At 42.4% G+C, this 16,567-nt stretch overlaps 2 protein-coding genes across 3 annotated transcripts in view; both read left to right on the top strand.

Annotated features, from left to right (window-relative positions):
- The window catches only part of tbc1d19 (TBC1 domain family, member 19), a 22,034-nt gene extending 11,562 nt beyond the window's left edge, over nucleotides 1-10,472 (top strand). For both annotated transcript variants that reach the window (XM_071908111.2, XM_078291747.1), the window contains 10 exons: nucleotides 326-400; nucleotides 1,037-1,099; nucleotides 4,500-4,584; nucleotides 4,754-4,798; nucleotides 5,347-5,379; nucleotides 5,504-5,613; nucleotides 5,866-5,957; nucleotides 7,485-7,600; nucleotides 8,083-8,153; nucleotides 9,381-10,472. In XM_071908111.2, coding sequence (XP_071764212.1) covers nucleotides 326-400; nucleotides 1,037-1,099; nucleotides 4,500-4,584; nucleotides 4,754-4,798; nucleotides 5,347-5,379; nucleotides 5,504-5,613; nucleotides 5,866-5,957; nucleotides 7,485-7,600; nucleotides 8,083-8,153; nucleotides 9,381-9,455 — 765 coding nt within the window. In that variant the 3' untranslated portion in view covers nucleotides 9,456-10,472. The remainder of the gene's footprint in view (nucleotides 1-325; nucleotides 401-1,036; nucleotides 1,100-4,499; nucleotides 4,585-4,753; nucleotides 4,799-5,346; nucleotides 5,380-5,503; nucleotides 5,614-5,865; nucleotides 5,958-7,484; nucleotides 7,601-8,082; nucleotides 8,154-9,380) is intronic.
- Nucleotides 10,473-14,965: 4,493 nt separating this feature from the next.
- The window catches only part of stim2b (stromal interaction molecule 2b), a 44,695-nt gene continuing 43,093 nt past the window's right edge, over nucleotides 14,966-16,567 (top strand). Inside the window, exon 1 of the mRNA XM_071908109.2 lies at nucleotides 14,966-15,592. Within this exon, the coding sequence (XP_071764210.1) occupies nucleotides 15,457-15,592 (136 nt within the window). The 5' untranslated portion in view covers nucleotides 14,966-15,456. The remainder of the gene's footprint in view (nucleotides 15,593-16,567) is intronic.

Consider the following 16,567-nt stretch of genomic DNA (forward strand, 5'->3'; position numbering starts at 1 on the left):
ATTTCTTCTTGCTTCACATATTTTTGGGAAAACTGACTTAATACGTTTTTGTTCAGATTCTAGCAGTATAGAAATTTACACCAGCTCCTTATGCAAACTTTTGAGTCAACATTTAACAACTTAAGACCATAATCACACATACTGTGCTTGATATGGTCTTTACACAAAATATTGCACACACAAAAAATGTTGGATTTACTAAATAAACGTGCTACAAATTGTTGTCTCTTTTTTATGCAAATTCAGTGTATTCCTCACATCTTTGCTGTAGGTGAATGTCGACAATACCTTGCTTTTAGTGACTGCTGGTCTCTGCCTTTTTCAGGATGTGATGCATTATGAACAGCTGAAGGCCGGGGTCATACAACACGACCTGCTGGTGGACAACCTGATCTACAAGGTACGCTCCTTTACTTTGTCAGTGTTCATGTTTGTGGAACTGCATAGCCAGGACAGGAAATCAACAACAAGCATCAAAAACATGGGCGAGTTTGTCTACCAGCCCCTTGGTCAGGTCATCAATCATTGTTCAGATGCCCTACTCTATTCTAAAAGTCATATTTGGCTGCTAAAATCATAAAAGTGGCTGATGAATTTTGGAATCCATCCACCACTGTGGCCATTGTTTGTTTGTTTATTGACCTTTCAGCATTATTACAGGTTCATAAAGACAACCGTCATTAAAAACACTGAATTATTTTGCTGTTACAATAAAACATCAATACTAAGTAGACTAAGTAAAAATTTAAAATGTTGCAATTATCTAAGCTAAAATCTAATATCTCATAATTGGACAAAAAACACCCACCCTCTATAGAGTCAACAGCCATAACAAAGATAATAGAGTTGATTTCTTGGAAGAATTTTCTGGTAAGTTTCACATCATCTCTGTTCATACATTTACTTTTTGTTTTGTGAAAAACAGTTTTTTATCCTTGTGAAATGCAATTCCCAAGCTGTTCAGTTTTGATGAACAGCTTGATGATGAAGTTTGATGATGAAGTTTCATCACTATAACAAATGCCCTGTCCACCAGGATGTGAAGCTCACAGCCAGTAACGACGACTACTACTTTGTGTTTGAAGACTTCCTCTATCAGGTGAGCTCTCTCTCTCCTCCTCTCATCCCTTCCCATCCCGGTACTCTTGTTCAAATGCACCCATTTTCACAAAGGGTTCACAAGGGGAGGTGTGATCCTCCTGACCTTAAATAATCCAATTTCTTAAAATCATTTTTATAGGTTTCACATGGGTGACAGCTTTTTACCGTCACTTTTGAAAATGATAACAGGATTATTAAAGATGTCAGCCTTTCAGTGTCCTTTTATGCAGGCAGCCCTTTGTGTCTTTTAAGTTGATGTTTCCTGCTTTTATAAGCAGTGAGGAAGTAAATACAACTGTTGACCGTTCCAAATGAATCCACACCGCGACTCTTATTCTTATTCATACCGTATTCATACCACAAGATAAGAGTGTTAGCATGGGTGAAGGTTTCTTATCTTCATACGTGGAATTGTTGGAATGTCTCCAACAATTAAACTTCTGTCAGTTCCCCGTCATGTAAGGACAGTTGTGATAGCAGTCCTGTTTATCTCCGCTAACATTTTTCCAGGCAGCAGCAGAGAAAGATGCGTCTCCAGCCGGCCTGTTATGCTTAGCTGCTCCGGTAGTCATAGCTCTGTTTGCCTTCTCTGTCTTCGACTGGTAGATAACTTCAATAAACTTGGCAAGCGGTTTATTTAGCAGCAGCTCACATCATCTGATCCTCCAGGTGGCTAACTGATGGGTACACAGGTGTGGCGAGAGTAAAGCCCCAGCATCACTGTCAATATTGACTGATGGTGAACTTGCTAGGCAGAAAAAGAATTCACAAATTGAGGACTGGGGCTGCGTTCACAAAAGTACTGATAAGATAGATCTTAAGAGGTTACCTAAGAGGACATTTCGGAAGTTAACTTAAGAAGGCTCTGAGAAGAAGTGCACTTCCCCAATATGTTCTTGGTATCAGTTTCATCTCTTCCGAACTTCTCTTGGTTTCTTACTTAGGAACTTCTCAAATGGGGCCTACCTAGCAACTGTAACATAAACAAACATAAAAGGAGGATTTTCCTCCCCCTTCCTTCCTTCTATCAAACAGTTTGAAACGAGGTGGAATTATTTAGTATTTACCAAAATAACTAACTTTAAATATAGGAAAAAGCTCAGACATTGTTTACTGCCTTAATAAACCGAGCTTAACAATAAAATGTTAATCTTAAAATTTAAGATACAGTAAATACAACTATTAATACTTTGAAATACCTACTTAATTGTCTAAAATGTGCAGTTAAATTAATGAATTTAGAGGCTTAACTTTTCACTACAACAATTTTAAGTGGAAGGTTCTCTTCATTAAGAAAAAATTTAAGAACAAACTTGAGAACTTTGCTTTCAAGAATCCCATTTATTCATATTTTTTCTTAGGAAGCAAAATAAAAAGAAAGTTCAGAAAATACTTAACTGTTTTGATGAATATCAACTTTTCTTAACTTAAGACTGAAAAATAGCACTTAAAAATATGTTTTTCCTAATACGGTTTTGTGAATCTGGAATCAATATTCCTATATGGAGGAAAGCGTTGTCATATCATTGAAAGATTTTTTTTAACTTTAACCTCATCTCAGATTTACACTGGGTGAGAATACTCCCAGCGCATAAAAATCATTGGATTCCAATGTTCTGCTTTATTAGCTCATGTTCTAGCTAAATTCATCAATCCAAATTAGCACCTATGGATCTAACATTAGGTAAGTAACAGTAAATATAGCCACAAAAACCAGAGCCATTCACAATCTTGACAGACTCATCATTCACTCACATATTGTGCTCTGGTTTGTGGTTTCAGCAACATCAAATCACCGCTAAACGTTTTCTTCCTGCTAGTTAAAGTATTCCTGAGGGATTGTTTATATGTGTCATATCACAGGTTCAGTTGCCCAAATAAGGGATTCCAGTAAATCCACACCCTCCCTAGTCTCATTTATAGCTAAGTACACTTCAGCTCCCTCTCCAAAAACAGCGGTTATATCCTGTTAATTGTCTTTCTGGTCTTTCAAACCTTGTTGAATGGGTAAAAAGACACTCAACTGTGACATTAGGGGAAAATAAAGGCTGTTCAAATCCACTTTCTCAAGGCTGTAACCTCAAATAGAGACTGAAGTATTGCGGTGGTGAGATTTCCAAAGACGAACAAAAAAACAATTTAGCTCTTTCCATCTTTGCCTGAGGAGAACCAGTATACAGCCCAACACAAACAGACAAATAATACTTGAGGCAAGATGGTGGCCCACCCACTTCTGGAATTAAAAACAGTCCTTATGGTCAGATTGGAGGCAGCGTGAGCGTACCGCTGCCGTCCTCGTCTGCTGTGATTGCCAGTAATCTCCTGTCAATGAGGTCGTCCCGATTGCTGCGGGTCTCATTTTTGCCCTGACAGGTAATTTCCCCCGCTGTAATTCAGCTTAAGTGGCCCAGCGAAAATGAAATCCGTTCTCAAAAAAGACACAGCAATTGGACTGTAATGGAAAGCCCCCCCACACACACACACACACTCATACGGTCATTTGGTGAAAGGAGCAGCCGCTTGAGGCCCCGTTACTGTCTGCTGTAGTGCAGCCTGAGACGCTGGCTCCAGGTGTGCTGCTCTAATAGAGTCCCTGCCCAAGAGGAGCCGAGGCCACTCAGCAACATCACTGCCCACCAACCAAATAAAAGTCTATTAGCAGACATCCCTGTTGTCGGGCAAGGGTAATATCTGTGTGTGTGTGTGTGTGTGTGTGTGTGTGTGTGAGAGAGAGAGAGAGAGTATAGGATTTGGGGAGGAGTCTACATGTTTGTGTGTTCGTAACTGTAATTGCATATCTGCGGTCTGCTATCTGTGTGTGTGCTTATATGTGTCTGTCTTCATATGTATTTTGTGTGTGTTTTATGAGCAGAATACAAAGAGAGAGAGGGGGGAGAGTGATGGAGAGAGAGAGAGAGTGAAAAAGAGAGATAGAGAGAGAGAGAGGTAGTACTGTGCTGAAAGTAAATCTGTGATTGAATTCTCACATTAAAGTGCCACTTTAGTAAAAAATGTGCGTTTTCTTAAAATGTGGCATGTTCAAACACTGGTATTAACTGGTACTGATGGGTGAGTTTTGGTTATAGTTACAGGGAAGGGTAAGGAGTTGAGTAGTATATTAAAGGTATTTCATACCAGTATGTGCATTTGTGTGTGTGTCTGTGTGTGTGTGTGTGTGTGTGTGTGTGTGAGAGAGAGAGAGAGAGAACATAGGTTTCCTTCCTTGAATTGAATTGAATTGAGAGAGAGAGAGAGAGAGATTGTAGGTAGGAATACTGCTTTTGTTAGCGTTACATTTCCTTACATCATGTGAACCTGTGTGTGTGTGTGTGTGTGTGTGTGCGTGTGTGTGTGTGTGTGTGGCTGCGTGTTTTAATACTGAATCTGTGTGTCTGCAGGTGTTGCTGTGCTTCTCTCGAGACACGGCCGTCTTGGAGCACTTCAGCTACAACAGCGCCACTCCTCCCAAATCCTACATCCAGGGTGAGACGCTGTGCCCTTCACCAAGGACACACACATCGACACATACACACACGCACACACACACACACACACACACACACACACTTAGACACATGTCCAATGGCAATTAGGAAACCCAGACAGTGTGTTATAAATCTTGGTTATCAACGTCTGTGTGTCTGCCCCACAGGAAAAGTGGGAGTTGAGGAGTGTGCTGTGGTTTATCCTCCCAATGGTGAGCCTGCATCTTGACATTCACATCATATTACACACTGCCTGCCTGCTGATATTCAGGGGGGCCATTTGAGGGGCAGTGAAATGGAACAAGAACATCTCAGCTTGTAAACGCAAATTATCAAAGACATCCCACTAAAATCTCTCTTAGCAATAGATTTTAGTGAAAGTATGACGGGGGAAGCAAGAGTTTACCTGCTCCCCTTGTTCAATTTCGGCAAGTTGTTAAATGATAATGCCACAAAAAACTCCTAAAAAGACAGTTTTCAGGAATTTTCTCATTGATACAAATTTGTCCATTTGTTGATCATCCTGAAAAGGTTTTCTTTTGCTCTGGGATTATAGAATGTATTCCTCAGAGGGAAAGCAATGCCACATACATGGTGTAGCATTTGTCAGAAAATCTGACTCAAAAAGGTGTGTGGAGGTCTGATATTTTTACAGGAGCCTAACAATATGTATAGCTTAACTACTTTCATAATGGAATACATGCTGAGAATGCTTGTGTGAAGATGAAGGTGCACTGACTTGGAAATCTCCTTTGAATAGGTGTCATCCCCTTTCATGGGTTTTCAATGTATGGTGAGTATGTTTTGTACCTCTTAACCTTCAGTATTCACAGTACGCATGCATAAGGGAAATTGTATGAGTGGGATATAAAGATGTGTGTGTGTGTGTGTGTGTGTGTGTGTGCCTGTCCCCCCAGTGGCCCCTCTGTGTTTCCTGTACAATGAGCCATCAAAGCTGTACAGTGTATTCAGGGAGATGTACATCCGTTACTTCTTCAGACTGCACTCCATCTCCTCCTCTCTCTCGGTAAGCACACGCCTTGAGGAGTGTGTGTGTGTGTGTGTGTGTCTTTGTGTGTGTATATACTGTACATATCTATGTGTGTGCCTATGTGCTAAATACCCAGTTTTTATTGGGTTTATTGAGTCATTATCATTATGAATATTCTCTTGGATGTTATGGCGTCTAGTATTCTGTGGTGGGCATGTGTTCATTTGCATATGTGCGTCTGTACGTGTATGTGTGTACTTCACATGCGTGCGTATGTTGCTCCTGCAGGGTATAGTGTCTTTGTGCCTGCAGTTTGAGCGGCTGCTCCAGGCCCACCTCCCCCAGCTCTTCTACCACCTCCGACAGATTGGGGCGCAGCCGTGAGTAGCCTGCATGCCGCTTCATCACCAACCCTTTGTCCCATAGTTGACCGCCATGGGGCCGTTATGGCTGTCAACTGTGGGACCACATCCGTCCATAGAGACGTCAAGGTTAGAAGGATCGATTCATGTAAATATTGTGAATCTGGAGATACTATTGAGGCTCACAATTGATTAAATTAGTATGCATTCAGTATCATTGGAAGGATACTCTTCCCTCCCCTTTCATTTGATCAGCAGGACTAAGCAACTGCAAGCAGGTTAACACCAGGGTTTCTGTCTTGAGAAAGATCATGAGAAAATCTGAAATGACTGAAATGTTGCCCACACAGTCAACTGTAAAAAATGCAGAGGTGGTAGGTGTGTATGGGAGCCTTCTTTTTCTACAACAAACTGTTAGATGGATAGCAGACCTCAGGGTGTCAGGTAAACTGAAATCAGGTCCCAACATGTTAGGGAGATGTTTTGTGAGACCAATTTCCATTGCTATGGATTCTTGACTGTGATCTTGAACACTTTGTTTTTCAGTGGAACTGTGTCTGTCTTTAATGGTAAATCCTGAGAGAATACTGTATATCACCATGGAGTAAATTCAGTGTGCTTATCTTGGTTGAAGGCCTTTACACATTACCACTAATAATAAAACCCTATGGGTTTAGTGTCCAGAAAATACACATTCCTTATTTCATACATCTGTTAAACAGTATTTTCTGTCTGTTTCTGTTTTTTGTAAGATTTTGTAAGATTATATAATATTTACACACACACACACACACACACACCCATCCACATACACTCACCCACACACAACATATTTTAGGAGGTAATGCCATCTTGTGGTGGATTACTGAAAACACAGTCTCTTCTATATGAAACCAGGTGTATTTATGGAGTCTAAAAAGTGCTCAAGTAAACAAACAGCCTCTTTCTATAGGTGGGCGTTTCCACAAAATGAAACCATCAATAAGCAGCATTGTATGAGACATTAATCTCACACTGAAGACACGAAGGCAGGTTTCATAAATGTGGAATAGTGGCTGTTGTTTTATTAATACGAGCAATACTACTGTTACTCTAATATTAATACTTATTTTTGTGTATATATTACCTGCTTTATTTCTATTTACTTCATTGGACTGAAGATGGTATGGTACAAAGTATAATAATACAGTATAATATAGTTCAGTACAGTATATATGTTGTATAACACAAGATGCAACAGCTAAACATATTCTTACCAATAATTATATACTAAATTAGATACCAATAATATATACCAATAGGGTTAGCTCTCCACTCTTTAGGAAAGAGTGGTGCATGTTCAAATTTTGATTGAACTGTCCTGGGGCACAGGAATAACATGAACTCATAAAATAGGTAGCATAACCCTTTAAATCTAGATTGGGGAATGTTTTTAAGAAACATATGTTTTTTATAAATTCCCACGGTCGGTTCTTAGGGGAATATTTTTGCATTTGCCTTCTTTAATGTGCTGACTATTCACAGACTTGATGATTTTGTCCCCAGGTTGCGTATAGCCTTCAAGTGGATGGTGCGGGCCTTTTCTGGCTATCTGTCCACAGACCAGCTCCTCCTGCTCTGGGACCGAATCCTGGGCTACGACTCGCTGGAGATAGTTGCAGGTAGGCCAATACTGCACTCGCACTCAGCTAGAAACTGTAATGGCCTTGATATTTCATATGACACTGTTGTGATCTGACAGACTCCTTTCCTCTCGTTTTCTCATTTCCCTTCACTTCTCTCTGCCTTCATCTCTCTCACATATCCTGTCCCTCTCTCTCTCTCTCTCTCTCTCCCCTGCTCTCTTCATCAATCATATCCCCCTCTCTCTCCTCTCCCTCACTGTATCAATCATATCCCCCTCTCTCTTTCCTATCTCTCTCTTCCTTACCTTTCCCTTCCTAACTTAAATCCTTAAATCTCTCTTAACTCCGCCCTCTCCGTCCTATCCTTCTCTCTCCCCTTTTACCATCCTCCTCCTCTCTCCTCTCCCTCACGTATCCTGTCCTCCTGTATTCTCTGCTGTCTCTCTCTTCCTTTCCCCCCTCCCTCCCTCCACACACACACACACACACACACACACACACACACACACCTCCCCCAGTCCTAGCAGCTGCTGTCTTCGCCTTCCGTGCTGAGAACCTGATGGAGGTGACGTCACTGGCCTCAGCTGAGGTAAGTTTGTTTCACACTGGACTTGTGCATGTCTGTGTGTGTGTGTGTGTGTGTGTGTGTGTGTGTGTGTGTGAAACTCTGGTTCCATTCCTCCCCTGTCCCCCCACATAGCCCTGGAAGGCTGTAAATAGCCGTTGATGACCAGCCAGTACCAGTAACCCAGTCTTCTGCATGCACATGTCTGAAAAAACGCTGGCTGGACACTTAAGAATCCTTACCCCCTTACCCAGGACTGTGTGCCCCCCTCTTCCCCAACCACCAACACCTCCCTCCAGACTCCCAAACACCACCACCTCCAGACACCGCTTCACTGAAAAAGAACAGGGCTGTTAGTATATAAAGCCCATCATGTGTCTGTTTGCTTAACATGGACCAACCAATGACGACACATGATTAAAAGCCATTTTATTGCACGGAATCATGTCAGTAACATTGAAAGATGCCATGCAAACTTGGCACAACTAATCGCTTTTACTGAGAGAACAGCAGGTTCTGCACTGTCATTCATGTGGCATTATTACAGTAACTGGTAATGTAATTCTTGTGCGTGCCTTGGACACATGAGACTCGTGTCATGTATTGTATAGCGCACCAGCTCCCATACTGTGGTCCAGCTATCATATGACTGGGAGCGAGAGTAAGCCATATGATGACCTGCGACTCTCTCTCCCCTTCTCCTCCTCCCTGACTCTCTCCTTCCCTCCCTCTGAGGGGGTTAATCCACGATGTGACGCATGGGGCGTCAGGCTGACCTGATGGTCTAAGATGCTGGCCGGCACTATTTGCTTGCTCATTTACCACCTGGCCCAGCGGAGAGAAGATATCATAACACGGTGCTCCTTATCTTATTTTTAGAGCCCCGAGCCCAGCGTTGAAATATTAGACCCTCTCTCTAAACATGATAGGGTCCCTAAATTTAATCTCCACCAATCCCAAAAGGCCAGGGTGGGGAACAGCATATTCCTATGTGTGGACTGTCGTTTCCCAAGGATCCTGCATCATCAATATGCATGCGGTTCACTGTGGTTCTTTTTTTAAACCCTGAAATATGTTTCTTGGAGGTGGAGGGCGCGGAGGGGGGGGGACTTTATAGTCCTTCTCAAGTGCTTTAGGGCTTGGTGGGCGAAGGCAAGGTTGCTTGGTTGGTGGGGGGTGGGGGTGCGGGGTGTGAACGTTGACGACAAAATGGGTTTGTGATTTGCGTTTTGTTTGACAACCACACCGCAGGCCGTCCTCGCCGACCTCTCCACTCTGAAGGTCATGCCGCTCATCCAGATCTTCCTGTTTGCCACGGCCATCTGAGGCCCCTGGTGCCTGTGTGGGTATGTGTGTACGTGAGTGCAGATACGTACGTGCGACTCGGGGGATAAAGAGACACCACAAAAATGCCGCTTTGCCATGCTATACCCACGCCAACACCATCCATCCTCTATCAAGAAATGCCAGTCAGCCTAACATGTGGAATAACCAAGGAACAACATATACACTACATGCATTCCATACTGCATCAATTAGTCTTGCAGGAGGTCAAGCAAAAAGCCAAATCCCCCTCAGCACACATGCTCCATAAATAGTGTATACCCTGTATCATGTTATTAGATATTACACAGTATGTAAGTATAGCCCGCAGACGAGCGAGGCTAAGCTAGCCTCCCTAAGCCATATGCCCTGCAAGTAAGATGATATGCACCAATGCTTGGATCAGCTGAGAAGCTCATTAGATGAGTTGCATGAAGCAGTAATTGTATTGTGATAGCAGCGTGCGAGAGAACAACATTAATGTCTTTGAGCTTGGCTAATGAAGTGTTAATTAGATCTTGCAATTCATTCTGCTCTGTAGCTGGTGCTTGTTATAACGCTATTAGATAATGCTATTGCTGATGAATGAGAAGATTGGAAGCGCTGTCCTGCACCAGCGCGTTGAGAGAAATACTCAAAAGCCACAAGCTGAATTAATCTGTAACTACTGTACTGATACATTTTTAAAGCTGCTGTATTTGTACATAAATGAAATATTAAGAAACAGCTCATGACTGCATTCTTCTGGGAAGAATTAGCTCCATTCCCAGTATTTATTTTGTTACTTTATGAACATTTATTTTATGTATTGTGCTTTATATTTAATTTATGCAGCCCTGATTTATTATTGCAATCCATATTTTGTACAATGTATTTGCGTTATAATGTGTGACCTTTGATTGGAATGCATTCAAATGCAGTTTTGTCTTTTTAATTTTAATGTATTGTTTGCCAATCAATGCCAATATCAGTCTTTTGTCCAGCAAATGGTCGTTACACCCTCAAATAACACAACTGAGTTTTGAACTGAAATAAACAGTTTTGTCTCTTCAACATTTATTCATTACCTGACAGTCATTTTTTCTTCCAGCACACTGTATCAAACCAAGACTCTTGGACATTGAATCTGTTTTGCAGCTTTATTTGATCTTACTGCAGTAAGTGTTTGATCATGCATGCCCATTAAGAGAATATCACTCCACTTATGTGATGGGATAAATATTTGGACAGGGCGTACTGTACTCTGGCAGCTCACCACAGGCGTCGAACCTGAGCAGGCAGAATGGGTAACTGACAGGTAGCAGCATTGAGGCACTTGATAGTCGGCCCCCGCAGCCTTCCTCAAGCATCTGCTGTATTCCTGCCTCGTTGTTGGCTGCCTTCCTCCCCGCTGCCCCCTCTGTGGGCTCGTATCGAATTATGCTGCTCTTCTCTTTCGTCCCTCGCTCTCTCTCTCTCTCTCCCTCTCTCATGATGATTCCCGCTACATCTGCCACCTGTTTACCAGGACTCCCACGGCTGACTCTTTTATCAGTCATGCACCTCCTTTGGCCCCCCAAGCAGTCTGTTCCTCCTGAAGCCACCATTACCTACTGTATAGTTCCCCCAAACACCGGTCCCTCCTGGTGGCTGATGTGTTGCATTGCAGGGTGATGTGCCTTCTGTCCATCATCAGTCTGAGGCTGGCCATCGCTGAAAGATTTCTTGTAGATAGCAGTATCGGGTTGCCATCTACTTCTGTACCACCCTTACAGTGTATTAGGACAGCGTTGTTGTCATTGTTTGATGTTTTGGCTCTGTACTCTCATTACTTGGGATATAAAATGACACAACAACTATGAGGTTAAATGTTTGACGGACCCGTCTAACTTGAGCGGATTTTCAATCCTATCAAAAAATTCAATCCCATAAAAAGAACTACAGCCCTTTTTATCTATGGTCCACCCACTGCAGGGTGCCAGATTACAATTATATGCAATTAAGTAGTCATTTTTCATGGGTTGTTTTTAAGCCAGTAGAAATATAAATGATGTTGACTTTTTAGGTGTTTAACTTTTTAGATTGTAGTTATACTACAAATACACGCTGATAAAATCACTTTTTGAGAGATATAGCTGATAAAAGGAAAATTGCAAAAGGTTTTAAGAAAAACGTCAGAAGTCCTAAGAAATCCTAAGAATAATATTCGAGAAACAATATGAGAAAATGTATGGCTGTACCTCTAGTGCAAGCAGAATATTTGTTTAGAATAAGCAGATTAAGTTGTCATTCAAGATTTCATAACCAGAACTGACATGGTAAAACACCTTGTCAGTGAATTCGTAAGGGAAGTTGTGGCCAGAACCCAAGCTTCACATAAAGCCTAAAACATACTTATTGTATACTGACCGAAACAGTTTACAGGATATGAAACACAGGATATGTTCACAAACTGGTATCTTAAAAAAACCCCAAATGTTTCTACAAATGAAAACCTTATCCTTTTCCTGATGATGACTCTCTCTCTAGGTATTTCCAAAAATGTGTCTATAACCATGGCTTTATAATATAGAATATAAGCTCTAATTTTGGCACAGTTGTGTGTTTATTTTGGAGAACCACATGGACCACTGATGCTCTGAATGCCCTATAGACTATGAACTGATGGCACTTAAAGCTGCAGTCTAGGTCTAGTCTTTCCATGATTGTCATCCACCTCATAATAATCAACAAGAGCTAAAGGGCTTTACACACAGCGCTTAGCCCTGGGCTAAGAGTTAGCCATGGGTTAAATGTCTGTGTGTGAACAGGGGTTAAGATAACCCTGGGCCAACTGTTAGCCCAGGGTTAAGATAACCCAAGGCTAAGAATGTGCTGTGTGAAAAGCCCAGTGGTTTCCAAACTTGGTACCAGGGACCAAAGGGGTCTTTGAGGGGGTTCCAGGGGCTCTCCAGCAAAATGAAGTATAATTTCACTGTCATTTCATTTGAGGTTTGGACAGTGAGAGATATAGGAATGTAAATCTTGATCTGAGGTTTCAAGCTCCCCACCTCCAGTATAAACTGTCCAAATCATGTCCAACAACAGAAATCTTCTCAGATGCAGGTTCCTCAGACAAAATCTTACCAACCCGGCATCCATGGCCTACTTTGTATCTATTTGGGGTAGCAGGGGGTTCCCAAACTTTTTAATGCAGAGGACCCCTAAATAGATACACACAAGACTACACCCTCATTTGAAAAGATATATGTATATATATTTTTTTACGTCATCTGAGACGATTTTTACTGATTTGACTTTACTTTTAATTGCCTAACAGTCTATGCTGTAATTGGGGAGAAAACTGTGGGGATAGTGAAACCTATGAACTAAATTGTCATCCTTATACATTCTGTCATTGTGCTAAGGAGTGAAATAATAGTGGAAGGAATTTGTACTTTATTCTGCATGGGGGCCCCCTGGTGGTCCCTGGACACCCACTTTGGGAGGCCCTGGCTTTAAAGGAGAATATCGGCATCATTTGGAGTTACGGCCCATTTACTACTGTCTATGTGTAGTTTACATTTCCCCCAATCATTTTGCAATGCATGCTGTATGGAATTAGATTTTTTAACATTTAGCCTACTCATTTTTTGCCATTTTTAAAATACAAACTTTAAGGTGTCACACCTGGCTTGAAATTAATCGCCCGGCTAACATAACATATCCTGTAAGGCCACATGTTTTTGAGGGATAATTTCCTTGTTCCTTATTTCCTGGCAGAGACTTACATTTCTTCCTGTGGGTGTCAGGGGATTGTCATTAAGGAGAGCGTAACATGATGTGTGTATTCATATGAAATCACTCAACTCGGACACAATGAAATAAAACAAACTTTGATAAAAAAACAAAAACAAATTAAAGTTTCATGTTTACTGCAGCCGTAACCATAATACACATCTGAGGGGGGCGGGGACGTACCCCCCCTAATATTCAGATATGATTAAATCGTCTCCAATGTTATGGTTAATAATTGTATTTATTTTTTACTATTCTGTGGCAGACAGCCATGGACCATCTTCTGAAATAATCATTATCATTCATACAAGTAGGTAGGCTAATAATAATCGTTAATTACCATCCAATTGAACAAGCTATGCATAAAAGTTGGGATGATGCATTATAGTCTTAATTATCTGGGGGAAATTATCTAGACCCTCTCCAGTGTTGACTAGGCCTACATGGTTACAGCATTGGTTTACTGTGATGGATTATCTAATTTTGAAGTCTGTTAAAGTTGTTTATCATAATGCACAAAACTGAATGGCAGCAAATGGATTGCTGATGGCAGGAAAATGAGCCTTGACATCTCCAACTACCCTAACTGTATGCAAACAAACCAGGAATAATATAAAGCAGAAAGGCAACCTGGACGATTAGCACAAACTTAAATAAAACAAAACACCGGTATTATCCTTTAACATTACTATTTCCCGCGCATCGCACCTTCAAAACGGACTAAAAGTGTTGTGTGGAGCAGCCAATCACGCTCTGCCATGTTGGGACACTCTGGCCAATGGCGGCGCTCAGCAAGGAGGAAAACTTGGCTGGCCCGGTGAGGGGAAGTGGAGAACAATGAGCCGGGGAGCATCCGCGTCACCGTGACCAGAAAAAGAGACACCCCGAAGTTTCCGGGGGGAAAATTCCTCCGCTTTGGCTGCAGTTCAAGACCCGTTCACCTCGGGCAGAAAGCCCGGTGCCAGTGAGCTGTGCCACATATGCCACTGTCTGCCAGGCGGAGTAGCCGGGGATGTGATGCGCCGCAGCCCGACAAACCACGCAGAATTGCCCCCAAAGGAACAACAAATCCCTGCGGTGTCGTCGCGCGAGTGGCGGCCTGTGTACAGCAGGGGGACGAAATTAATGTCCTGTCCCCCCCCTCCCGATGTCAAGCGATTTTGCATACTGACTTCCGCCCCGAGGCTCGGCTCCCCTTCCTTCTGCATCAGCCGGCGAGCCGTTGATATGACAGGAGGACACGGTATCACACCGCGCCATGAAAACCTGACTGAAAACTTCATTTAGAAAGTAGGCGGATGTCGTGTGCGACTGATATAGGTCGGAGAAGGATTAGAGCAACGGAGGAAGACGCGAATCTTTTATTTTTGATGCACCGGGATTTGCTACTTTCGTGTGAAGAGGCGGACCTACGAGACACTGCGTGCTCAATATGCTGAAGCTATCACCGGTGTTTGCATACTGTACGTGGAAGTACAGAGACTATTTTGTTCCAACTCACAGGCCTACATAAGGATTTAATACAGCACTTGCTATTGCGGTTGATAGCCCTATACGGATTTCCACGGTAGCAAGACACTAGAGGTTTTTTTTTTGCCTGTTTTTGCCTTTGTGTTTTGTTTTGGATAGGGGATTCCTTCAAATAGGCTGCATGTGCACTTTCCCTTAGAAGTTCTCTATATTAACCAGACGGTTGTTTTTATAGGTGAAGCTACGTTTTTAATGTTATAAAATCAGATGTCAAAGGCATGGGGGGGACCGCTTGACGCTTGACACCCCACTGGAACAGCCAGCCAACCCATACGAGGTTTTTTTTGGTCTTCTTATGAACTAATTTGGCTTCCTGATGACCTTCAGCACAACTATTATTTAGTAGATGTTTTTCCCTGTTCCTCTAAGGTACTGTAGCAATAACAATGACTGCCTCTGTTTGGTGTGTTAGCCGGTAGGTTTGCAAAGATCTAGGCTTTTCCACAAACTAGTCTACTGCGGGATTTTTTTTTTTTTTTTTTTTAACTTGGTGCATTTTCCAGCTGTGTTTTATTTTTTTATTTTTTCTTGACACGACACATTTGTTACTTCTGCCCAAAAAGGCTGAAATCTGGTGACTGCCCATTGTTGTGCGTCCAGTCCAATCCTGACATAATTTACATTTTCCGGGATTGCCCCCTTTTTCCCCCCATTAAATCTCCCATTTTTTTCCCCCGCTCCACGGATACGAATTATTAGATTTCAACTCATTTCCACCATGAGTTACACCATCCACAAGGTAGTGAATCTATTGCTACGTGGACTCGTCATCTATGCGGTACTGGGCTTGGAGTGCACTTACTCGAATGATCTACCCAACCACTCGTCTGATGCTGCAAATGTAGCCAACACAGGTAAGCGCAGTTCATGTCGGATACAAGTGTCTCCAAATTATATCCACGCATGTTTTTACCTCCCCCGACACCGGCACACCATCGCTTTCCCGGGGAATGCCGGGGGAAAGCCCAGCGCAGTGCTTCATGCAGACCTGATGGCAGAAAGAGAGAGAGAGAGAGGGAGATTCGTGCCTTTTCGTCGACAGTCACCTTTCCCCCCCCCTCTTCCCTCCTGTACATTGCTGAGGAATGCCGGCATGACTGGAATACCCGATGCATCCTCACAAGAGGGCAGGCAGGAGTATTTACTGTAATGGTGCGAATCATGCAGAACCAGGGATGTAGTGGAGGGAAAAGCCACCCAAAACACAGCTGATCCATCTTTTCAGCCCAATCTTTATGAGGTAAATTCATAAACGGGTTCATCCTAGTAAGTAGCATCAAACTTATGTAAGTTGTAAGAGGATAGGTCCCCTTTAAGAGAAGAAGCGTGCCTTCTTGCTTCTCTGAAAGTCTAATTGATTATACTGGTGGGTGTGTTGACTTATGATGATCACGCCTGAAGGTCACAGTTTACTCACCTTTTTGTAGTTGTGTGTGTGACCCAGTTGTTGCCCATGCCTGATGAGAAAGGGAGATGTGGCCAGTGGCAACTCTTTTTCTCTTAGGGAATATTGACCTAGCCGTTGATTTAACAGGCACATTGCACATGGAGGGTACCTTAATTGCCAAGGTTACATAAATCAAGGTATTGGGAAATCAAGGCCCATCTAAAATTTGCTCAGGCCCATGCAGTGAAGAGATATTTCATTATGGGGATGTCAATGAAATGTGTAGAAAATGCTCTCGGCTATCTTATCAATAAATTAAACTTAGACTCAGAGCAAGGCTACACTAACCCACCTGATTGAGTCTGATGGTGTCTGTGATGTCTGGATGAGTATAACCTCATGTCATTGATGTAGTAAGCCTGGGATGAGACCTATTAGTATG

This window comes from Centroberyx gerrardi, chromosome 23 (assembly GCF_048128805.1).
Source record: "Centroberyx gerrardi isolate f3 chromosome 23, fCenGer3.hap1.cur.20231027, whole genome shotgun sequence".
NCBI classification, from domain to species: Eukaryota; Metazoa; Chordata; class Actinopteri; order Beryciformes; family Berycidae; genus Centroberyx; species Centroberyx gerrardi.